Below are 25,853 nucleotides of genomic sequence, written 5' to 3'. Positions count from 1 at the left end.
TAGGAAACTTGGAAATGTCCGATTTGCTAACTGATTGTAGTTATACACGTGCCGCGATCAACGAATCAGCAAGTCGGGCATTTCCGAGTTTCCTAGTTCCGACTAGCTAGCACAACCACGTCCACACGTCAGAGAGCGATGTCAAAATAGAGGGAAATAAAGAAAATAATTTGGGGGGACAAAAGAGAGAGGAACTATGAAGCGCTGAGATTGCAGCGATTTTTCCCACCAACATCTGGATTTGAGTTTTTGAACAGATTTGTAAGATTATATATATTTTTTTTACATGTATTTAAATATTTTTTTCTACCACAAAGGATTTGTTGTGTAGAACTTGAAGTGTGGCAAGAAAGTATCCATGAGGGCAGATTAGTGGCATATTATTTTGTTTTTTAAAGATCATCCCGACGGATTATAATTGATAACGTGGAAAACCAATAGAAGCAATCCCGTTGTGAGGTTCTCTATATCTCTTCCTTTTTGGGTAACTCGCATATATAGAGGAATGTTACCCCGGCTTGAGAAGGTGATCCAGCTCCTGACGCTGGCGTGCGGACTGTTCTTTGGAGTTGTTTCAACGGAAAACGAAGTAAAAGCAGAGGTAAATCATTATGACAACATGCATAAACTCAGAAACTATTTAAAAACTATTTAAAAGTATAATAAGACAGACATTGCTTAAGGTTTATACGAGAAGGGTGGGGGTATATATCAACTACTATGTGTTATTGCCAACTGTGTCTACACTTCTTTCTGTACCAGTCTTCATAATTGGCACTATTTTCTTTCTCTTGATCTTTCATGATGGGGTGGCATGATCTTTAAATTGAGGGCAATTGAAAGGCAAGGTTAAAACAGTGAGTGAAAAGTGAACATTTCAGTAGAATCTGAAAAAGAGATGAAAATGCAAATAATAGTCAGAAAAATAACATGACTCAGATTTTGTGGTTTAAAAGAGAAAGAAGTGAGGAGGGGTAAAAGCATTGGGGGAGTACAGAGTTGTGAAAATTCAAGTCAGCTGCTTTGTTCTAAGAAACTGGGGGCTGTGGTGTGTTTGTGTGTGTGTGTGTGTGTGTGTGTGTGGGGGGCGGGTGGGTGGGTGGGGGGTAATGGTTTTCATCTGTACTGAGTTATGGTAGAGAGAGACTGGAGACTGGAGAGGAAGCTGTTCTCTCTTTTAGCAAACTGGACATGAAGACTGTCTGGAGCAACAGAGGCATCATACCCATACCCAACTGATGGGACACTACTAAAGTGTAGCCTACACAAACACTATATTTTGTCACACTATATTGTGTCATGGTGTCCCTTCAAAAATATTAGGTGACATGATGCCTCTGGCCTGGGGTAATTCTAGATCCTGTTCTTCGGGAATTACAGATCTCTCTATCTACCCATCACAGTGTGCTTTTAGATACATCCAAAACCATCAAGAATAACCAACATTAGCCATGACTGCAATAGCCAATGGCCAAGTCAAAGGTATCCAATGGTGCTCACGCATTTCTCCTAGTCTTTTCATGCATTTCATGCATTTCTCCATGCATTTCTCCTAGCCTACCCATAGAGGTTGTTCTTATTAAGAAAGACAGGATGCTTGGAGGAACTCAGGTCCTGACTCAGTGACCACAAACAGCTGGTGTCTGAGTCAGCCAGACATGATGGACGTCTGAAATGGCACCCTATTCTTTATGCAGTCAGCGAGACATGGTCAACCACTGGTTGCACTGTCAGTTAGAAATGCCTGGGAGACTGTCCATTTACGAGGCCACAGTTTAGTGGACCAATCAATACAACATCTATAACCCTGTGATAATAGTGTAATAAGTGCACACACAACACTGAGACGGTAATAAAGCATACAGTGTCACAATAAGACTGCAGATGTTGATGCTGGGTCCATGACAGATCTAGGCTCCGTTTACCCATTCCAAATCCTACCCATAACGCCACCCGAAGTCCCATCAAATTTGCCCATGCTCGTACTGGAGTCGGCAGATTACCCAACCCCAAATCCCAAGGAATGCCATAAGCAAGATGGAAATATCTGACCCTGGAACAGCGGTCGAGGGCAACTTCTACCTACTCTGCCCATAGCAGCCATGATGGAAGATGGGATTATCACTAATTAACGGTTTCTGGTTTACATCACCTGTGTGTAGTACACTGTATGTAACGGTAAACTGTGATGAATACGATGTCTGTTGTGTGGAAGGGATAAAAGAACAGAGCACGAGAGTGACGAATAGGCTAAGTAATGAATAGGGTTGAGTTGAGAGGATGGGAGGTTGATTTTTATGCTGACAAATTCCGATTTACGGTATGAAAGCACCGAACTTAGTAGGAGTAGAATTTTCGGACATTCCTTTCAGTGATTTAGTATTAAGTCACTGCCCACAGAGTCCAACTTGATAGGCCAGGGAGGCTAAGCCTACAATTTAACTTAAAGCTGTGATGAGTGAGGAGAATGTCTTAGCAAATATTCACAGTCATAGGCTCCTCTAAAGATCGGGCTGCGCTTTTTGAAATGGGATAGTAAACAAAAAAGAGCTATACATCACAAAATACCTCTTTACTCTCTATATGTACATTACTTTGTGCACATACTATAAATCCAGGAAAAAACCCTCATTTTATTTCATTTTAATTCACTTTTATTTACAATAACACCTTGTCTCACTTTTATAAAATTGCTGGTTGGACTTTATCTTAGCCAATGGAAGTGGAAAGGAATGAAAATGAGACAATCCATTTCACAGATCTCCGCAACATATGTCTGAATCTGGAAGTCCTTGGAAGTTTTTTTCAAACACGATAACAGCAGACATCTGGAGGCAAGGTGACTAGCGTGTCTCGGGATCACAGGGAAGAGGTCATGCCAGGGGTCAAATCCTAAATGGGTTAGGCCCATAGAAATAGAAATACTAGAACGGGGATACATTCTCAGACCACAGTAATTTGGGGCGGCCGGTAGCCTAGTGGTTAGAGTGTTGACCCAGTAACCGGAAGGTTGCTAGATTGAATCCCCGAGCTGACAAGGTAAAAATTCTGCCCCTGAACAAGGTAGTTAACCCACTGTTCCTAGACAGTCATTGTAAATAAGAATTTGTTCTTAACTGACTTGCCTAGTTAAATAAAGGTTAAATATTTTTTTTTTAAATGGACAGTGTGGGTACCATAGAAATAGAATGAATAGTTCTATTTCTATGATCTGTATACTCAATATTGTTGAGTATACAGATCCATCCATCACAGAGCATTCACTTGAATGGGAATGTCTGCTCTATTGATTATATTTCTATGGTTTGTCTGGGTTGTTTTTGTATGGTTGAAGCACCCTATTGGAAAAGTGCTGGCGCGTGCTGTTCTACAAGTGCTCGCTGTCACTTAAACATTTTCAGGCAGGAAAATATTCAGTTAATCTATCTGCCACAGGGAAAACAAACCAACCGACGGATGTCTATGGAGAGATGGTGTGTTTATCCATTCCCCTCAAGTACTATCCCGGCAGTTTTCGTCCTAGAACCCATTATTTGTATAACAGTAGACATAGAATTTAGCCTTCGTGGCCCAGATGATTAAGGGATCTGCAACTTTCCCTTTCAAAACAATTCGATGTGTATCTATATACACGGGCTCCAATATGATACAAGAACAATATGTTTTAGTTTGAAGCAATTCGGTATGAATCGATGCGATTCGATGCATAAACACAGTCATTTTCGATGATAAATTATAATCTGTTGCTGATGGAGCTCATGAGCAGGGCCTCTCTTAGGTGTGTATTGGTGTGTGTGTGTGTGTGTGTGTGTGTAAATTATGTCTATGTGGTGTATAGGCACCTGAGCTGAGCCATAATGGAAACTGGGAATCTACCACCCCCCATCACCCACTAATTAATTTGTGCAGATTAAAAGCTAGTAATGTATTAATATTTATCTTTAAAAAATAGCTATGACAAAGCCATGAATATATAGCACAACTTTGTGTAACCCCCGTCTCATAATCAAATGGTTTAGTCCAGGTACTCCCAAACTGTGGTACGCGTACCCCCAGCGGTACTTGCAATGCCGTCGGGGGTACGCCAAATAATTAATTTTTATGTTAAAAAATTATTATTATTTCATTTTTTTCTTCACATTTTCATACACATTTTCAAACATCTATATTTTCCAATGGGGCTATACATTTTGGGTGATTTTTTTTTCTCGTCTGAGTAGCCTCGTTTCACTGCTAAAAATAAAATGAAACCTTCTAGTGTTCAATGAAATAACAACACAATGTCAAATACAGGTAGCCTAGTCAAATAATTGACATCCAATCACATTAACCGTTACTCTCTCGCGGGAATTCCACTAACGGTCCGTATGTAGCTAAACGTAGCTGCTGCTCATTCTGTTTGCTCGAAAATGGATAAATGGTTAAAAAAGTAAGGCCTGCGTCCATAGAGACACATACCAACTCTACTGGTAGTACTGCTACTACCGGCAGTACTACACCTGCACCTGTCAATGACAAGTTGTTCTGCTTCCCCGAGCACATCCAATGCTAGCATCAGTAATTCTGCATGTGTTGTTAGCCCAGCTAGCATGGACACTGACAGTTGTAAATTTGATGCAGCCGGAGAGCTACTGCCCCTTTACCCGGGAAAGCACTGAACAACAGACAGGGACGTTGGACCATCGAAGAGGCGCAAATATGATGAGAACTACATTGATTTGGGATTCACTTATTGGGAGTAGTGCCTTTCCTTAGCCAAGGTGTGTTATATGTGCAAAAGTACTATCTCACAACTCGATGAAATCTTCACTCTTGCGCAGACATTGAGAAACAAAACATGGCAATTTGAGAAATAATCCACAGGAGTTTTTCAGCAAACAACACTATTTCACAATGCATCAGTGACATGGCAGGAGATTTGAAACAATTACTGCTTCGCATACAAGCCAGAGAATTATATGAGTTACAGCTGGATGAGTTGACAGATGTGGCAGGCCTGGCACAGCTCCTGGTATATATCTGTTACGTTTATGGGGGTCAATTAAGGAAGAGATCCTCTTCTGCAAACCACTGGAAACCAGGACAACAGGAGAGGATATTTTTAAAGTACTGGACTGCTTTGTGACATCAAATGGACTTTGGTGGTCAATATATGTTGGTATCTGTACTGATGGCGCAAAAGCCATGACAGGGAGAAAACGCGCGTGCAAGCAGTTGCTCCCGACGCCATTTGGGTACACTGCAGCATCCACTGAGAGGCTCTTGCTGCCAAGGGAAAGCCTGACTGCTTGAAAGACGTTTTGGACACTACAGTGAAAATGGTTACATACAGATGTGCGCTGGTTATCAAGGGGCAAAGTATTGACATGCTTTTTTGAATTGAGAGACGAGCTTAAAGTTTTCTTTACTGACCATCATTTTCACGAGTCTGACCGGTTGCATGATGACAAGTTTCTCACATGACCGGCCTATCTGGGTGATGTTTTTTCTCACCTGTATGATCTGAATCTAGGATTACAGGGACTCTCCGATACTATATTCAATTTGCGGGACAAAATTGAGGCTATGATTAAGAAGTTGGAGCTCTTCTCTGTCTGCATTAACAAGGACAACACACAGGTCTTTCCATCATTGTATTGTTTTTTTGTGCAAAATAACTCAAGTTTACGAACAATGTCAAATGTGACATAGCGAAGCACCTGAGTGAGTTGGGTGCGCAATTACGCAGGTACTTTCCCAAAACGAATGACACAAACAACTGGATTCGTTATCACTTTCATGCCCTGCCTCCAGTCCTCTTACCGATATCTGAACAAGAGAGACTCATCGAAATTGCAACAAGCGGTTCTGTGAAAATTGAATTTAATCAGAAGCCACTGCCAGAGATCTGGATTGGGCTGCGCTCAGAGTATCCTGCCTTGGCATATCGCGCTGTTAAGACGCTGATGCCCTTTGCAACCACGTACCTACGTGAGAGTGGATTCTCAGCCCTCACTAGCATGAAAACTAAATACAGGTACAGACTGTGTGTAGAAAAAGACTGAGACTCCAATACAACCCAACATTGCAGAGTTATGTGCATCCTTTCAAGCACACCCTTCTCATTAACCTGTGGTGAATAATTCACAATTTTTGATGAACAAATAAGGTTTTATATGTAAGATGGCTAAATAAAGAGATTATTATTATTATTATATTATTATATGTGCCCTGGTCCTATAAGAGCTCTTTGTCACTTCCCACGAGCCGGGTTGTGTTAAAAACTCACACTCATTCTTATGTTTAATAAATGTATTGTATAGTGTGTGTGTGGCAGGCTTACAATGATGGCAAAAAAACAACATTTGAGAGTGCGCTGACCCTGGTGCTAGAGGGGGTATGCAGCTGGAGGTTGAATGTTTGAAGGGGTACGGGACTATAACAAGTTTGGGAACCACAGGTTTAGACTGTTTGGAAGTTGATGGACCATGCAGTGCAGGTAGAAGATGTTTGACTATGCAGTGCAGGTAGAAGATGTTTGACTATGCAGTGCAGGTAGAAGATGTTTGACTATGCAGTGCAGGTAGAAGATGTTTGACTATGCAGTGCAGGTAGAAAAAGTTTGATCGTGCAGTGCAGGTAGAAGATGTTCGACCATGCAGTGCAGGTAGAAAAAGTTTGATCGTGCAGTGCAGGTAGAAGATGTTCGACCATGCAGTGCAGGTATAAAAAGTTTGATCGTGCAGTGCAGGTAGAAGATGTTCGACCATGCAGTGCAGGTAGAAAAAGTTTGATCGTGCAGTGCAGGTAGAAGATGTTCGACCATGCAGTGCAGGTAGCAAAGGTGATTGGCTGTCCTCGTCATGAAATGATCAACTTTACCCTGTATGTCTAAAAATGACCACATATACTGATTGTTTCAAGCAAAACTACCAAAACTATTGCCGATGGTGAACCTGAACAATCAAAATCAAATCTAATGTAAGCCCCGATCAGCATGTATCAAACTTCGCACTTCAAGCAGTTTGACTAGATTACTGATATTGCCTGGGGTTGTTTGGTATGCAAAGTGACCTGTAGATCAATGACTGTCAACATAATTCCATGCTTAGTTCAACCCTGAAGGAGAGGACGCAGTTGTCACAAAAGATGAGAGGTATTTTCGGAAGGTAGAAAGAATTGTAAACCGCTGATTCGTAATGTTTGAATGGATTTTCTTACCAATGCATGATCGGTTTGGGGCCCCCGGACCTATGCACTCATATCTTAAACTATTTAATCAGGGACCGATGTGTATCGGTGAATCGTTATATCCCTATATGAACCCAGGTTCATATAGGAAATTGAGGCTCATAAACTGATAGGCTTTAACAATATGCATAGGACACCTACGGTTTGGTTGGGTCTAATTGTGTAGACTGGAGCCATGTGCAAGCTAGCGTCCAGTGTTGACTCGGCCATACTTGGCCACTTGAGGGGTAGGCTTAAGAGTAGCCAAGTGTATTATTATGTTATAAATGGTCGCTCCTTTAGCCTAGAACTCAGGTATTCTACATTGTATTAAGCGTGTATATACAGTAAAAGTAATTTAGTCAGTTAGCATTAGCGTGTAGCCCCGGTTCGTGTTGAAATGGGTCAGAGAAGTGGGACGCCACACTAGGAGGCCAGGGAGGCTAATGTGTCTCTCAGACTGAGCCGCTTACGACCAAACTCTGGTGTCTGTTTTTTCCGTTGGCACCGTCTGAAGGGGAATAACTGACTCAGTCAACTCCGTCTCCCTCAATATAAAATTAAACTTTAATACTCCTGTCCCCTATTTTCTGACCCTTTTCTTATTTTTTATTTTTTTTACATCTTTATCCCCCATTTCTTTCTCACTTTCCTTCATTGTCGTTCCATACGTCAATCCCAATGAGCATTTTATTTTCCTTTTCTCTGTTTTTTCTTCTCTCTCACTCTCTCTCTCTCAGCATCAGTGAACTATTAAAAAAGAGAGTCGGGAAAAGATGCCACTAATTCCGCTGCCTAAAGAAAACCAGATCCACTATAAAAGACATGTGGACTGAGAGGGCTGAAGACAGCTCTTTTCAGTTTGCTTGAAACCCAAATATCTGCAGTATCTTCACGCTTGGCAGAATTGCTTCTTGCTTAAACACCTTATTGTAATGGTTTTCCTCTTCTGAGGAGGAGTAGGAAGGATCGGACCAATATGCAGCATGGTAAGTGTTTGTCATTTTATTAAACTGAACTGAACACTACAAAGTAAACAAAAAGAACAACCGAAACAGTTCCGTCTGGTAACTAATACAAAGACAGAAAACAACTACCCACAAATCGTAGTGGGAAAACAGGCTGCCGAAGTATGGTTCTCAATCAGAGACAACAATAAACAGCTGCCTCTGATTGGGAACCATACCAGGCCATACCAGCGCCGGACAGGCGGGAGACTCTGGCAGCGCCGGACAGGCGGGAGACTCTGGCAGCGCCGGACAGGCGGGAGACGCTGGCAGCGCCGGACAGGCGGGAGACTCTGGCAGCGCCGGACAGGCAGGAGACTCTGGCAGCGCCGGACAGGCGGGAGACTCTGGCAGCGCCGGACAGGCGGGAGACTCTGGCAGCGCCGGACAGGCGGGAGACTCTGGCAGCGCCGGACAGGCGGGAGACTCTGGCAGCGCCGGCGACAGCGCGGGGCGGCAGACTCTGGCAGCGCCGGACAGGCGGCAGACTCTGGCAGCGCAGGACAGGTGGCAGACTCTGGCAGCGCCGGACAGGCGGGAGACTCTGGCAGCGCAGGACAGCCAGCAGACTCTGGCAGCGCAGGACAGGCGGCAGACTCTGGCAGCGCCGGAGTGAAGGGCGGCTCTGGCAGCTCCTGACTGACGGGCGGCTCTGGCAGCTCCGGACAGGAGGGAGACTGGAAGCGCCGGACAGGCGGGAGAACCTGGAGGGAGGAGACGGAGAGACAGCCTGGTGTGTGAGGCTGCCACAGGACCCACCAGGCTGGGGAGACCTACAGGAGGCCTGTTGCGTGGAGGAGGCACCGGATGGACCGGGCTATGGGGGAGCACTGGAGCTCTGGTGCGCAGCCTTGGCACCACTCCTCCAGGCTGGATGACCACTTTAGCCCGCGGACCCTCCAGAGTGCAGGCACAGGTTGAACCGAGCTGTGGGTGGGCACTGGAGACCTGGTGCATACCACTCGCACCTCTCCCTTAGGCTCAATGCCCACATTTGCCCGGCACCCTCCCAGCGCCCCGGAGACAAGGCACGCAGAGCCGGCGCAGGATACCCTGGGCCGAAATGGCATACTGGAGACCAAATACGCTGAGCCGGCACAATACGCCCTAGCTGGATGCCCACTCTCGCATGGCACTTGCGGGGGGCTGGTCTATAGCGCACCGGGCTACGAGCGCGTACTGGCGACACCGTGCACTTGACCGCATAACACAGTGCCTGACCAGTACTGCGCTTCTTCCGGTAAGCACGGGGAATTGGCTCAGGTCATTCGCCTGACTCCACCAAATTGGGGGGCTGCCTCTCGTGCATGTTGCGCTACCTTACCTCATATCGCCACCGCTCAGATTTCGCTGCCTCCAGTTCTTCCTTGGGGCGTCGATATTCCCCAGCCTGTGCCCAGGGTCCCTTGCCGTCCAATATCTCCTCCCAAGTCCAGGAGTCCAGAACCCTCTGCTCCTGGTTACCACGCTGCTTGGTCCTTTCTTGGTGGGTAGTTCTGTAATGGTTTTCTTCTTCCTCTGATGAGGAGTCCATAATATATTTAATAAACTGAAAACAGAATACAAAAGAACAAGAGAAATACATTTTAAAAACAAAACAGTTCTGTATGGAAAACACAGACACAGAAAACAACTACCCACAACCCATAATGGGAAAACAGGCTGCCTAAGTATGGTTCTTAATCAGAGACAACGATCGACAACTGCCTCTGATTGGGAACCATACCAGGCCAAACACAGAAATACAAAACCTAGAAATACAAACCTAGAATGCCCACCCCAACTCACGCCCTGACCAAACGCCCTGAGACATACACAAGGAACTAAGGTCAGGACGTGACACTTATGATATATATTGGTAAGTTAGTCTAATGGCCAGCTATCTAAACTTGCAGTAAGCATGGTCAAATTACTAGCTGGGCTTGTGCCCATTGCCATTTTTAATATGATAACTGATGGTCAAACAGGGAAGGTAGCCTAGTGGTTAGAGCGTTGGACTAGTAACCGGAAGGTTGTAAGTTTAAACCCCCGATCTGGCAAGGTACAAATCTGTCGTTCTGCCCCTGAACAGGCAGTTAACCCACTGTTCCTAGGCCGTCATTGAAAATAAGAATTTGTTCTTAACTGACTTGCCTAGTTAAATAAAGGTAAAATAAAAAATTTGCCTCCACCTTATGGAACGTTTTGTAGAATTGCACGAAATTAGCAGAAAAACTGCAAAAAAAATGGGGGGGGGACCCCCATCAAAGTTTCACATCCCTGGTAGTATACAGTAGTGAGTATACAGTAGGTAGTATACAGTAGGTAGTATACAGTAGTGAGTATACAGTAGTGAGTATACAGTAGGTAGTATACAGTAGGTAGTATACAGTAGGTAGTATACAGTAGTGAGTATACAGTAGGTAGTATACAGTAGGTAGTATACAGTAGTGAGTATACAGTAGGTAGTATACAGTAGTGAGTATACAGTAGGTAGTATACAGTAGTGAGTATACAGTAGTGAGTATACAGTAGGTAGTATACAGTAGTGAGTATACAGTAGGTAGTATACAGTAGTGAGTATACAGTAGGTAGTATACAGTAGTGAGTATACAGTAGGTAGTATACAGTAATGAGTATACAGTAGGTAGTATACAGTAGTGAGTATACAGTAGGTAGTATACAGTAGTGAGTATACAGTAGGTAGTATACAGTAGTGAGTATACAGTAGGTAGTATACAGTAGGTAGTATACAGTAGTGAGTATACAGTAGTGAGTATACAGTAGTGAGTATACAGTAGGTAGTATACAGTAGTGAGTATACAGTAGGTAGTATACAGTAGTGAGTATACAGTAGTGAGTATACAGTAGGTAGTATACAGTAGTGAGTATACAGTAGTGAGTATACTGTAGGTAGTATACAGTAGTGAGTATACAGTAGGTAGTATACAGTAGGTAGTATACAGTAGTGAGTATACAGTAGTGAGTATACAGTAGGTAGTATACAGTAGGTAGTATACAGTAGTGAGTATACAGTAGGTAGTATACAGTAGGTAGTATACAGTAGTGAGTATACAGTAGTGAGTATACAGTAGTGAGTATACAGTAGGTAGTATACAGTAGTGAGTATACAGTAGGTAGTATACAGTAGTGAGTATACAGTAGGTAGTATACAGTAGTGAGTATACAGTAGGTAGTATACAGTAGTGAGTATACAGTAGGTAGTATACAGTAGTGAGTATACAGTAGGTAGTATACAGTAGTGAGTATACAGTAGGTAGTATACAGTAGGTGAGTATACAGTAGGTAGTATACAGTGGTAGTATACAGTAGTGAGTATACAGTAGTGAGTATACAGTAGGTAGTATACAGTAGTGAGTATACAGTAGTGAGTATACAGTAGTGAGTATACAGTAGGTAGTATACAGTAGTGAGTATACAGTAGGTAGTATACAGTAGTGAGTATACAGTAGTGAGTATACAGTAGTGAGTATACAGTAGGTAGTATACAGTAGTGAGTATACAGTAGGTAGTATACAGTAGTGAGTATACAGTAGGTAGTATACAGTAGTGAGTATACAGTAGTGAGTATACAGTAGGTAGTATACAGTAGTGAGTATACAGTAGGTAGTATACAGTAGTGAGTATACAGTAGGTAGTATACAGTAGTGAGTATACAGTAGGTAGTATACAGTAGTGAGTATACAGTAGGTAGTATACAGTAGTGAGTATACAGTAGGTAGTATACAGTAGTGAGTATACAGTAGGTAGTATACAGTAGGTAGTATACAGTAGTGAGTATACAGTAGTGAGTATACAGTAGTGAGTATACAGTAGGTAGTATACAGTAGTGAGTATACAGTAGTGAGTATACAGTAGGTAGTATACAGTAGGTAGTATACAGTAGTGAGTATACAGTAGGTAGTATACAGTAGTGAGTATACAGTAGGTAGTATACAGTAGGTACTAGTATATTATCAGGCTACTTTATCCTCCGGGTGTCTAATACTTTCATGAGTGTCTGTTGGACAGGATATATATTTGTCATCAATCTACTCGTTATTTTATTTTGCAGGTCACACAGCCTGTCTTTGTTGAAATGCATTTCCTTAGAATATATGAATCACTGCAAATTGCGTAACTTATAGGGAGTTGCGTCTGTTTACTAAAATTGCAGTTACATGACCCTAGGCTATGACCACACACACATGGGTTTGTAGTTACCCCAAGGCTGGCAATAAGCGACGTAGAAGTCCTACTAAATAGAACCTTTGACTGGAACTGCTGCTGGGAGTTCCAGAGGAGAGTTGCATGATGGGATAGCTGGCGTTGTCAGAGGGGATGTGAGGCTTTGGGAGATAGAAAGAGAGAGGGGGAAGAGCAGAGGGTGGGGAACAAGTGGTGGAGAGAGGAGACCAAGATAGAGAGGGAGAGAAATGAGAGAGAGGTAGACTGAGAGGAGAGAGTCTTCTCGTTGTGGGGGAAACTTTTCATCCTGACTGAGCTGAAAGTGTTTTCACAGAGCCAGACTCGTCACCACAGTGGAGCCACAGCGCACACTAGGAGCAGTCAGATAGAGAGATGGAGAGAGAGGGGGGTGGAGAGAGAGAGAGAGAGAGAGGGAGCTTGGAGGGAGTTAGATATACAGACATGGAGAGAGGTTGTTGGAGGTGGGGACCAGATGGATTGATACAGTGTGTAGGTCTTGCTGAAAGACGGGGCTGGTTGCAGTACTGACATGAGCAAAGGGAGAGTTTACCTCACTCTGCAGCCTATAATTGAACCTTGTTTTTCACCCTGTCTGCCGTGGCTGTGTGTGGTAATATCTCTGCCCAGGTACAAGCCAGCCATTTCCTCACTCTTACTCTCTTACTCTCCTCCCTTTTTCCTCCCTCATTTAAATTCAACTCTTCTCGATATTAAAAAAGACCTCTCATCTAAAACGACATGAGAGAGAGACATTCTAGGAAAGAGGAAGGCTGACTATATTCACCCAACTAACTATAAAATGTATACTATTATATAGACACACATGGTTGGGGGTTTTAAGAGAAAAGGAGATAGAGAGAGATGGAATAAATTAGAGAGAGGGTTGGGCTTTTTCTGGGATTACAGAAGAATTCTCTAATTCCACTGACTGAATTTGTGGAAAAGATTGAGACACTCACTGACTGCCTGTCTGTGCAGCACACACACACAAGTACGCGCGCACACTCATCTTGTCTCTCACCCACACACATGAACAAACTTGTCCATGATGTTTGATAACATTACGTCGGACTAGAATGAATCATCTCCATTAGGTTGATGTTTGTCTGAGGACATCTCTCTCTCTCTCATTCTCTCTCTCTCTCTTTCTCTCTCTCGCTCTCTCTAATAGAGAGACTGTTGCACTGATGTAGTCAGTTTGTAACTTTAGACTAAGGCCAGAGGCTTAAGCAGCTCCGCATGACTGCTCTTGTATTTGAGAGCGAGATAGGTGAAAATTTAGCACTTCTTGGTCAGACATTTGACTGAAACGCCATACCCAGCTAACGCATAACGTTCTGAGAACCATATGTTTCTTACATCTTGGTGAGAGCGTGGTCGTCCTATGGTTATTTTGCATACAACCTTCTTACAACTTTCTGGGAATGGCGCAGGATAGTCGCTAAGCTATATTTCATCTGGTTAAGTATGATCTCACCTGGTTAAAAGCCTCACTACCACTACTCAGATGCGGTCCCATGTGGCTCAGTTAGTAGAGCACGGTTGTGGGTTCGATGCCCACTGGGGGAAAAGATAAGAGCCTCTGCTGAATCACTAAAATGTCAAATGAATCATAGATGTTGTTAGTATAGATGTCACTCCTCTCTCCCTCTACATAGGCATGTAGGGTCTAGAAAGCACACGTCTATTTTCTATGAGCCCCCGTGGTTCTGACTGAGAGAAAAGACAAAGTTCTGGGGATCCACGTCTGAGATGACATCAGTGTTATGGTTCTACTGTGATTTATTTGGCTCGATTCTCTTCCCTCATTTCTCCTTACAATCCCACAACAAGGTCACAGTTTCCTTTTAAAATGCCAAGCATAAGCTAAGGAGCAAGTTTTTAATGTGTATAAATGGAATTACATTGCAGTAACTCTTGCAATAAGAATAGTTTTTTGTATAATTCAGTGTGTGTGTGTGTGTGTGTGTGTGTGTGTTCAGTCTGGCCAATCTCTGTCTGTTTGCTGTTGTAAGGAAGGGAGTGTGTGTTCCTGGGTACAACACGGTTTTGGTTCAATGTCAGCTTTGCATCGGTTTATTCAAACACTGGATACTAAAACTCCCATCCACCCACCCAGATCTCTCTCGCTCTCTCGCTCTCGTTCTATCTTTTTCAATCTCTCTCTGTCACCCTCACACACTCACACCCTCACACACTCACACACGCACGTTCAGATAAGCACTGTAAGTAGGCAAACAGGCACACCCACAGATATTGACACACATGTACACACAAAACATTCTTTACAATGACATCCTGGGTCGGTTTCTGTGTTGTTTCTGGCTGATGGAAATGGTGGGAAAATCCAGAGAGAAAGAGAGGAATGAGGAGAGAGAGAGATGTGTGTTTATCTGTGTCTGTGTGTGTGTGTGTGTGTCCCTTTCTACCATTATCTTCAAAGACATTGAATTGTCCAGGGTCTAACGGTCTCTACCCTCCCATCTCTCCTCTTTCTATCCCAGGTGTGGCTTCAGCAGTATGGCTACCTGCCTCCAGGGGACGTCCGGGCCCAGGCTATCCGCTCCCCCAAGTCCATCAATACGGCCATCACAGCCATGCAGAAGTTCTACGGCCTCACCGTCACCGGCTCTATGGACACCAACACCCTACAGTGAGTCCTGAGTGAGCAGGACAAAGTCAAAGAATGCAAATATTTAAGCGTTATGCGCATAATGTATTGATAAAGATTCATGCTGTTGGCTGTTTTTAAAGTTCTCGTGAGAATTGTAGTCTCAGAATTGTATACAGAACAGCTAACCCACTTTAAGTGATGTTATTACCCCAGATGTGGTACAAAACCCATTCATATGCTCTAATGATTTACTCAGATATAGACATTGTACAGTTTGTAACATGGTTAAAGGTAACAAACAGGTGTGTCTTGCTGTTGCCAGGGCGATGAAGCGGCCGCGTTGTGGCGTACCAGACAAGTTTGGATCTGAGCTGAAGAGCAACCTGAGGAGGAAGAGATACGCCGTACAGGGGCTGAAGTGGGACAAACAAGAAGTCACTTTCAGGTAAGACTACACAGCACAGCTAATATGTAAGCAGTGAGTCTAACTTCCTCTTAAAGTCTTTAAAGTTCACTTTTCACTTATAAGAATTACACATACAGTATAAATAAAATATTTATCTCAAGTAACTTGTTAGATCTAGAGCTCTTAAGGAATATTAATCAATCAAAACGGGATCATATTGAGATTGCATCTAGCAAAGGTTGCACAAACGCAACCAATACACATTTCAGAAGACATTATTATATATTTATTCTTTAAAACGTCAAATCTGCTATTTCCTTCCTTTTCCTCACCTAGCATACAGAACTACACCCCTAAGATTGGGGAACACGCCACATACGAGGCTATCCGCCGGGCATTTAAGGTGTGGGAGGCAGCCATCCCTCTCCGCTTCCGTGAGATCCCTTACAGCCACATCAGGGACAAGGTCGACAAGTACGCTGACATCATGCTCTCGTTCTCTGAGGGTTTCCACGGCGACAGCACGCCGTTCGATGGCGAGGGCGGCTTCCTGGCCCACGCGTACTTCCCCGGGAACGGGATAGGGGGCGACACGCACTTTGACAACGCCGAGCCCTGGACTACCGGCTACGCCGACCAAGGGGGTAAGAGACAAGGGAAATGGGGAGGAGAGGGGAAGAGGAAAGTGAGGGAGAGGGGGAGGAAGAGGGAGAAGGTGAGCAGGGAAGGCTGGTGGGAGGAGCTATAGGAGGATGGGCTCATGGTAATGGCTGGAACAGAACAGATGGAACGTGTCAAACACATGAAAACCACGTTTGACTCCGTTCCATTTATCCCATTCCAGCCATCACCATGAGCCCGTCCCCCTATAGCTCCTCCCACCAACCTCCACTGAAGGTGAGAAATTATCAGAAAGAGTGAGAGCTGGAAGAGGGGCGAGACCAGGGGAGAGAGGAGATGAGAAGCGAAGGGGGGGAGAAGCGTAGAGACTTAAACAGGAGGTACAGGGAGTGGGAGCGAGTGTAAATAGACACCTGAGTGTTTTTCACTGGGTTGTCTGGAAGTCGGAATTAAGTCAGTCTGAATTACACAGTACTGTTCGGGCGCGTCTGTACTTTGTTTGGTAAACGTGCTACTTTTACTCTCTTTTCAAACTGTCTTTTCCCTCTTCCCACCTTTTCCCTTCTTCCTCCTCTTGCTCTACTCTCGATCTCTCTCTCTCTACCTCTGTAGGTAATGATGTGTTCCTGGTTGCGGTCCATGAGTTGGGTCATGCCCTGGGTCTAGAACACTCCAACGACCCGTCTGCCATCATGGCTCCATTCTATCAGTGGATGGACACAGAGAACTTCCAGCTGCCTGATGACGATCGCCGCGGCATCCAGGCAGTCTATGGTAAACTCCTACACTCTTAGAAAAAGGGTTCCGAAAGGGTTCTTCAGCTGTCCCCATAGGAGAACCCTTTTTTATTCCAGGTAGAATACTTTTTGGTTCCAAGTATAACTATTTTGGGTTCCATGTAGAACCCTCCATGGAAAATGTTCTACATGGAACTCAAAAGGGTTCTAACTGGAACCAAAAAGGGTTCTTCAAAGGGTTCACCCAGGGGAACAGCCGAAGAACCCTTTTAGGTTCTAGATAGCACCTTTATTTCTAAGAGTGTAGTTTCATGGAATGTTATAGCAATGTTCCTGGAATGTTACAGAAATATTTAATACCGACTGTCTCTTTATAATGATTCAGGAAGGCTAAACAGGCAGGAAGTTCTTGTCTAGTTCACAGAAAGAAGGACTTCACATTCATTTTGTCAACTCAGTTCTCACTCAAGTCCACCTCTGGTTATCGTCTTTCCTCATTTTGTCTTGATTGTGTCCGACCACAGGGTCGTCCGGAGCTCCTCCCCCTCCCCCCCGCCCCACCAGACCCTCCAAACCAGACCACCCCGGACACGGACCAGATGTCTGTGAGGGACACTTCGACACCATCGCCATCCTCAGGGGGAGATGTTTGTCTTTAAGGTAAATATGGAACACATAAACGACTACATAGGCTAACACATAACCACACCGAAACACATGGCACAGAAATATACACATATTGGCATATAGTGCATTTGGAAAGTATTCAGACCTTTTGACTTTTTCCATATTTTGTTCAGTTTTTTGTTTGTTTTTATTCCTCATCAATCAAAGACAATAGCCGATGATGACAAAGCGAAAACTGAAATATCACATTTACATAAGTATTCAGACCCTTTACTTTGTTGAACCGCCTTTGGCAGCGATTACAGCATCAAGTCTTCTTGGGTATGACGCTACAAGCTTGGCACACCTGTATTTGGGGAGTTTCTCCCATTCTTCTCTGCAGATTCTCTCTGTCAGGTTGGATGGGGAGTGTTGCTGCACAGCTATTTTCAGGTCACTCCAGAGATCTGAAGTCTGGGCTCTGGCTGGGCCACTCAAGGACATTCAGAGACTTGTCCCAAAGCCACTCCTGCGTTGTCTTGGCTGTGTGCTTAGGGTCGTTATCCTGTTGGAAGGTGAACCTTTGCCCCAGGCTGAGGTCCTGAGAGATCTGGAGCAGATTTTCATTAACAATCTCTCTGTACTTTGCTCCGTTCATCTTTCCCTGGATCCTGACTAGTCTCCCAGTCCCTGCCACTGAAAAACATCTCACAGCATGATGCTGCCACCACCATGCTTCACCGTAGGAATGGTGCCAGGTTTCCTCCAGACGTGACGCTTGGCATCCAGGCCTAAGAGTTAAATCTTGGTTTCATGAGACCAGAGAATCTTGTTTCTCATGGTCTGAGAGTCTTTAGGTGCCTTCTGGCAAACTCCAAGGGGGCTGTTATGTGCCTTTTACTGAGGAGTTGCTTCTGTCTGGCCACTCTACTATAAAGGCCTGATTGGTGGAGTGCTGCAGAGGTGTTTATCCTTCTGGAAGGTTCTCCCATCGCCACAGAGGAACTCTGGGGCTCTGTCAGACCAAGAACCCGACTGCCATCGGGTTCTTGGTCATCTCCCTGACTCTGTTTGGCTGGGCAGCCAGCTCTAGGAAGTGTCTTGGTGGTTCCAAACTTCTTCCATTTAAGAGTGATGGAGGCCACTATGGTCTTAGGGACCTTCAATACTGCAGAAATGTTTTGGTACAATTCCCCATTTCTGTGTCTCGACACAATCCTGTCTTGGAGCTCTACAGACAATTCCTTCAACCTCATGGCTTGGTGTTTGCTCTGACATGTACTGTCAACTGTGGGACCTTATATAGACAGGTGTGTGCCTTTCCAAATCATGTCCAATCAATTGAATTTACCACAGGTGGACTCCAATCAAGTTGTAGAAACATCTCAAGGATGACCAATGGAAATAGGATGAACCTGAGCTCAATTTCGAGTCTCATAGCAAAGGGTCTGAATACTTATGTAAATAAGGTATTTCTGTTTTTATGCTAACATTTCAAATAACCTTTTTTCACTTTGTCATTATGGGGTATTGTGTGTAGATTGATGAGGGAAAAAAATTGATTTTATACATTTTAGAATAAGGCTGTAACGTAACAAAATGTGGAAAAAGTCAAGGGGTCGGAATACTTTCCGAATGCACTGTAAATGCACTTACACCCACTGAGAAGGACTGAATGGCACATCAAGTCACTCAACTACCGAACCTATGTGTGTGTGTATGTACTGTACTCTGTAAACACTCTGTCTTTCCGGTGAAGGATAAGTGGTTGTGGCGTGTTCGGAACAACAAGGTGCTCCAGGGTTACCCCATGCCCATCGGTCACTTCTGGAAGGGACTGCCACCAAACATCAACGCTGCCTACGAGAGGAACGATGGCAAATTTGTATTTTTCAAGGGTAGGTTCACTTCAATTGGCAATGTCTTTTTCAGTTTTTCGCATGATGGTTTTGCATTGTCATTGATAAGCCCATTCTAGCTACTGGTAGTCATTTATTGTTTTGTTTGTATCCTTTTCAGATCTGTGTGCTTATAGATTTTCTCTCCCCTCCTCCTTCCCTCCTCCCTCTTCCTCCCTCCAGGTGACAAGTACTGGGTGTTCACAGAGTCCAGTATGGAGCAGGGTTACCCTAAGACTCTGAAGGAGCTGGGCACAGGGCTGCCCAAAGACAAGCTGGACGCTGCCCTCTTCTACACCCCCACCGGACAGACATACTACTTCCGAGGGACCAAGTGAGTCTTGTCTTTCATCCTTCATTCCTTTCTTCATTTTTTTTCTGTGTACCTTTCTATCTGAAAAAAGAAGCACTTTCATCCGCTATCCGTCCCTCTATTCTTCTTTCTTCCTCTCTTTTGTTTTTTTCTCTCTCTCCCGTCCCTCTCCGTAACCTGCCTGTCTCTGTCTGTCAGGTATTACCGTTTCAATGAAGAGTCCCAGACTGTGGACAGAGACTACCCCAAACCCATCAACACATGGCAGGGTGTCCCCGACAACATTAAGGCTGCCATCATGAGCGAAGAAGGATGTAAGTGTGTCAAGGCGTGCATGTTAAAGTGGATGTTCTTTAGAGTGCCATTGAGCATTATATACAGTGCCTTGCGAAAGTATTCGGCCCCCTTGAACTTTGCGACCTTTTGCCACATTTCAGGCTTCAAACATAAAGATATAAAACTGTATTTTTTTGTGAAGAATCAACAACAAGTGGGACACAATCATGAAGTGGAACGACATTTATTGGATATTTCAAACTTTTTTAACAAATCAAAAACTGAAAAATTGGGCGTGCAAAATTATTCAGCCCCTTTACTTTCAGTGCAGCAAACTCTCTCCAGAAGTTCAGTGAGGATCTCTGAATGATCCAATGTTGACCTAAATGACTAATGATGATAAATACAATCCACCTGTGTGTAATCAAGTCTCCGTATAAATGCACCTGCACTGTGATAGTCTCAGAGGTCCGTTAAAAGTGCAGAGAGCATCATGAAGAACAAGGAACACACCAGGCAGGTCCGAGATACTGTTGTGAAGAAGTTTAAAGCCGGATTTGGATACAAAAAGATTTCCCAAGCTTTAAACATCCCAAGGAGCACTGTGCAAGCGATAATATTGAAATGGAAGGAGTATCAGACCACTGCAAATCTACCAAGACCTGGCCGTCCCTCTAAACTTTCAGCTCATACAAGGAGAAGACTGATCAGAGATGCAGCCAAGAGGCCCATGATCACTCTGGATGAACTGCAGAGATCTACAGCTGAGGTGGGAGACTCTGTCCATAGGACAACAATCAGTCGTATATTGCACAAATCTGGCCTTTATGGAAGAGTGGCAAGAAGAAAGCCATTTCTTAAAGATATCCATAAAAAGTGTTGTTTAAAGTTTGCCACAAGCCACCTGGGAGACACACCAAACATGTGGAAGAAGGTGCTCTGGTCAGATGAAACCAAAATTGAACTTTTTGGCAACAATGCAAAACGTTATGTTTGTCGTAAAAGCAACACAGCTCATCACCCTGAACACTATCCCCACTGTCAAACATGGTGGTGGCAGCATCATGGTTTGGGCCTGCTTTTCTTCAGCAGGGACAGGAAAGATGGTTAAAATTGATGGGAAGATGGATGAAGCCAAATACAGGACCATTCTGGAAGAAAACCTGATGGAGTCTGCAAAAGACCTGAGACTGGGACGGAGATTTGTCTTCCAACAAGACAATGATCCAAAACATAAAGCAAAATCTACAATGGAATGGTTCAAAAATAAACATATCCAGGTGTTAGAATGGCCAAGTCAAAGTCCAGACCTGAATCCAATCGAGAATCTGTGGAAAGAACTGAAAACTGCTGTTCACAAATGCTCTCCATCCAACCTCACTGAGCTCGAGCTGTTTTGCAAGGAGGAATGGGAAAAAATTTCAGTCTCTCGATGTGCAAAACTGATAGAGACATACCCCAAGCGACTTACAGCTGTAATCGCAGCAAAAGGTGGCGCTACAAAGTATTAACTTAAGGGGGCTGAATAATTTTGCACGCCCAATTTTTCAGTTTTTGATTTGTTAAAAAAGTTTGAAATATCCAATAAATGTCGTTCCACTTCATGATTGTGTCCCACTTGTTGTTGATTCTTCACAAAAAAATACAGTTTTATATCTTTATGTTTGAAGCCTGAAATGTGGCAAAAGGTCGCAAAGTTCAAGGGGGCCGAATACTTTCGCAAAGCACTGTAAATCGAAAAGGATAATAATGACAGTTCTTTTGTGATATTAGAGGAGGCTATCATAGACCACAGCAACACACTGTAATTTCTGAAAGTAATCATAATTAAGCAATAATGGCCTGAGGTGGTGTGGTATATGGCCAATATACCACGGCTAAGGGCTTATCTTATGCACCACGCAACACGGAGTGTCTGGACAGAGCCGTGGTATTTGCCGTGGTATATTGGCCAATAATCACAAGCCCCCGAGGTGCCTTATTGCTATTATGAACTGGTTACCAATGTAGTTACAGGAGGTTTATTTCGTACCCATGGTATACAGTTTGATATGCCACGGCTGTCAGCCAATCAGCATTCAGGGCTCGAACCACCCAGTTTCTAATTAGATTTATATCGGACCTTTCATCCTTCCTCTATTCTAACATTCTCTCCAGCCTACACCTACTTCTACAAAGCCAACAAGTACTGGAAGTTCAACAACCAGCACATGAGGGTGGAGTCGGGCTACCCCAAATCAGTGCTCAGCGAATGGATGGGTTGCGCGGGGGAGGAGCCTAAGAAGCGGGACGGCGAGGAGGAAGTGATCATCATCGAGGTGGAGGAGGGAGAAGGCGGGGCCACGGCGGCGGCCGTGGTGATCCCTCTCCTCCTATTGGTCTGCGTGGTCCTCACTCTGGGAGCCCTGCTGTTCTTCAGGAAGTACGGGACACCACGACGTCTCCTCTACTGCCAGAGATCTCTACTGGACAAGGTCTAGAGACCAACTGAACGAATGAAGAATGCAGAGGAACAGAAAGAGAGAGAGCGACTGAATGAATTGAAAGATTGAAAGAAAAGGGGGTTTGGGAGGGTAAGGGTAGGGATGAGGGTGAGTAAAGTAGGCTGAAAGGAGTTGGGGTTTTAAAAAAGAAGGGGTAATGGAAGGGCTGTTGGACATGGGGTTTGGTTGGTTGGTTCGTATACAGCCCAGAAGACGAGAAAGAGGGAGAGGGACAGGGAAGAGGGAGGAGAGAGAGTCAATCAGGAAAGACAAAAGTATGTTATCTATTTACATGTACAGCTCTGCGAGTTTGAAATTAGGAACAGGCCCCTACACAAAACACAGAGGAAGGGAATTATTAGATGATGATCGTGATCAACGTTCCGTGTGGTCGACACCCCATCTGCAATAAATCTACTGTCACGTCTCCATGTGTCCTTCCATTCTATCCCTTCTCATTCTTCCTCTCCTAAAATCTCCATCCCATCTACTTGACGACTCCAGCTGAACTGCTGTCTGAATATACATTTGAAACCTTTATACAGCTACTTTGCGCTTTCATTTTTGGTTTCGCTCTAATGATGAAACCCAGGGCCGAACACAAACAAACGAACAGCTCTCTCTTCCTTTTCTCCTACCACTGAGAGAAGACACTAACCCCAGTCTCTCACTGTGCTCACGCTAGCACCATGGTCTTATAGTTGTGGTTGTATTGCGAGGAGCATGCTATGGGCACTACCCTCGCCGCTAATGAGATGATAAAGGGGTAGATGTGAAGGTGTTGTATATTGTACACCCCTCCTGCCTTGAGTCATAGTGAGAAAGGCTAAGGTCTTGTCATAGAGGGTCAAAGACTGTTTGTATCCTAAAAAAAAAGCTTCCCCACCCAGTTTACAAATGTATCTGAAATCGCACAGGCCCTTGGTACAGAGCCTGGTCTCAGTAAGCAGTCAAAGTTGGATGGAATTAAAGTAGCCATTTTGGCTCAACAATAAAGCCAGTGGCTCAACAATAAAGCCAGTTTCAATATTACTCCATGGAAAGGCAGTGAAGTTTCATTACATGTCACCCCATTCCAAATACTAATGTATTATCGTGTTTGTTATGTTTTTGTTACTATCATTGTTATAAATGTTGTTGTTATTATTATGACTATGGTTATTATTATTATTGTTGTTGTTCTCCAGGTGTAGTCGTACAGTAAATGATGTTTGTTGTTTTTGTACATTGTCATTTCGAGTCCTGCTGGACAGAGACAATAACGTGACAAAGATAATCAAAATGGCTCCCAAATTTCACATTTGATGGTGGACTTGGGCGACTTTGAAAGTGTTTCCTTTTCTGAAACACTACTTTTCCCATTGCTTGGTTGGCATATAAGAACAATCAAACAAAACTATTTATAAGCAATTCTGATGATGCTTAATGTTTTTAAGTATTACACAAATTGAAAAATGAAGTAGAATTGTTAATAACAATGATAACGGTAATGATATTTATAATGATAATGATATCAATTTAAAAAAAAAAAGGGAATTAGATTGTTTTGCCTGTTTCACCTTTTTGCATTTCATGAGTTAAAATTAAATAAAAAATATTTTCTAAAATGAGTAATGCGTTACTTTTTGGTAGCGATTTTCTGTTATCGTAACACACACAAACACACACACACTGGGGAAGAGAATGGCCTTCGGACTGACTAACAAATAGCAGCCTGGCCTCACCACTATTCAAACAGGACTAGGAATGCTGAGCAAACAACAGAATGAAGAGCTGCTTCTCTGGTTCTGTGCATTCCAACTTGTTGTTAACCAGCTATTGTTTACAGCTCACCAGGGGTCATGGGTGGAGTGGAGGAGAGGAGAGCCTAGTTGAAGCTGGGAGGTTGTTTTGGACTTGGCCAGAGAGCCATGAGCCCAGGGAAATGAGAAATGGAAAAAGTGATGGAATGATCACGTTTTTCTGAGTGCAGTGTTCCAACTGAGTTCTGTTAACTACATCTGGAATTCTTAAAACATCGGAGCCTCCAGCCCCAACCAAGCGAAAGAGAGAGAGAGAGAGAAAGAAAGAAAGAAAGAAAGAAAGAAAGAAAGAAAGAGTGTGCTAAATTAAGAGTGAGGTGTCCAGTAAAGCTGAAATTATTTTATTGGTTTTAGAAAGAAAAAATCCTAACCTTAACTTACTGCCACTCTCCCCCCTCTATCTCACCCCAATTTTTAACCCACTCCCTCCCCCGCTGATCTATTTATGAGGTTTCTAACAGAAACCACTGCCCCACTCACCACAAGAATCTAGGCTCTGTTTTCCTTTTCCCTCTCGTCACACACCTACTCACATCCCCTCTCCTCACATCTCCTCTCCTCACATCCCTACTCCTCACATCACCTCTCCTCACATCTCTTCTCCTCTCCTCACATACCTACCCCTCACATCCCATCTCCTCTCATCACATCCCCTCTCCTTACATCTCCTCTCCTCACATCCCTACTCCTCACATCCCTACTCCTCTCATCTCCCCTCCTCACATCTCTTCTCCTCTCCTCACATCCCTACTCCTCACATCCTATCTCCTCTCGTCACATCCCCTCATCACATCCCTACTCTTCACATCCCCTCTCCTCACATATCCTCTCATCTCCTCACATCTCATCTCCTCACATCACCTCTCCTCACATATCCTCTCATCACCTCTCCTCACATCCCTACTCCTCACATCACCTCTCCTCACATCTCTTCTCCTCTCCTCACATCCCTACCCCTCACATCCCATCTCCTCTCGTCACATCCCTACTCTTCACATCCCCTCTCCTCACATATCCTCTCATCTACTCACATCCCCTCTACTCACATCCCTACTCCTCTCATCTCCCCTCATTACCTCTCCTCACATCCCCTCTCCTCACATCTCCTCTCCTCACATCCATACTCCTCACATCTTGACTCCTCACATCTCCTCACATCCATACTCCTCACATCTTGACTCCTCACATCTCCTCTCCTCACAGCTCCTCTCATTACCTCTCCTCACATCCCTACTCACCAGTGCCCCTGTGACAACAATTTCGGACCCCCTTGTGGCCCTTCCAAATGTGGAGTATGAAATCATTTTTAAATAACACATTTTTGCTATCGTTCTTTTTATTACATCCGTTATTAAACAGAAAATGCAAATAAAAGTTGAATGATTATGAACATGGTCTTTTGCCTGCTAATACCTGCAATGTAGTGAAGAAAACCATATAACAACAATAACGTCTAATGTAACTGGCCCCTCTAACAGTACAACTGGCCCCAGCTTGCCCCCCCCCAGTTGAAATGGTCTAGAACCGCCACTGCTCCTCACATCCCCTCTACTCACATCTCCTCTCCTCACATCCCTACTCCTCTCATCTTCCCTCATTACCTCTCCTCACATCCCCTCTACTCACATCTCCTCTCCTCACATCCCTACTCCTCTCATCTTCCATCATTACCTCTCCTCACATCCCTACTCCT

At 44.0% G+C, this 25,853-nt stretch overlaps 1 protein-coding gene across 1 annotated transcript; it reads left to right on the top strand.

Moving 5' to 3' along the window:
• The first annotated feature begins 94 nt into the window (after nucleotides 1-94).
• Nucleotides 95-23,968, top strand: mmp14a (matrix metallopeptidase 14a (membrane-inserted)). The gene is made up of 11 exons (XM_042327167.1): nucleotides 95-601; nucleotides 14,909-15,057; nucleotides 15,341-15,463; nucleotides 15,761-16,068; nucleotides 16,658-16,819; nucleotides 17,307-17,433; nucleotides 17,832-17,841; nucleotides 19,148-19,286; nucleotides 19,470-19,620; nucleotides 19,798-19,913; nucleotides 22,033-23,968. The coding sequence occupies exons 1-11, from the start codon at nucleotides 506-508 to the stop codon at nucleotides 22,353-22,355; spliced, it is 1,704 nt and encodes a 567-aa protein (XP_042183101.1). The 5' UTR covers nucleotides 95-505; the 3' UTR covers nucleotides 22,356-23,968.
• Nucleotides 23,969-25,853: the final 1,885 nt, after the last annotated feature.

Source organism: Oncorhynchus tshawytscha, linkage group LG09 (assembly GCF_018296145.1).
Source record: "Oncorhynchus tshawytscha isolate Ot180627B linkage group LG09, Otsh_v2.0, whole genome shotgun sequence".
Lineage (NCBI taxonomy): Eukaryota > Metazoa > Chordata > Actinopteri > Salmoniformes > Salmonidae > Oncorhynchus > Oncorhynchus tshawytscha.
Note: the sequence above shows the minus strand (reverse complement) of the source record. Positions and strands in the feature narration are given on the sequence as shown.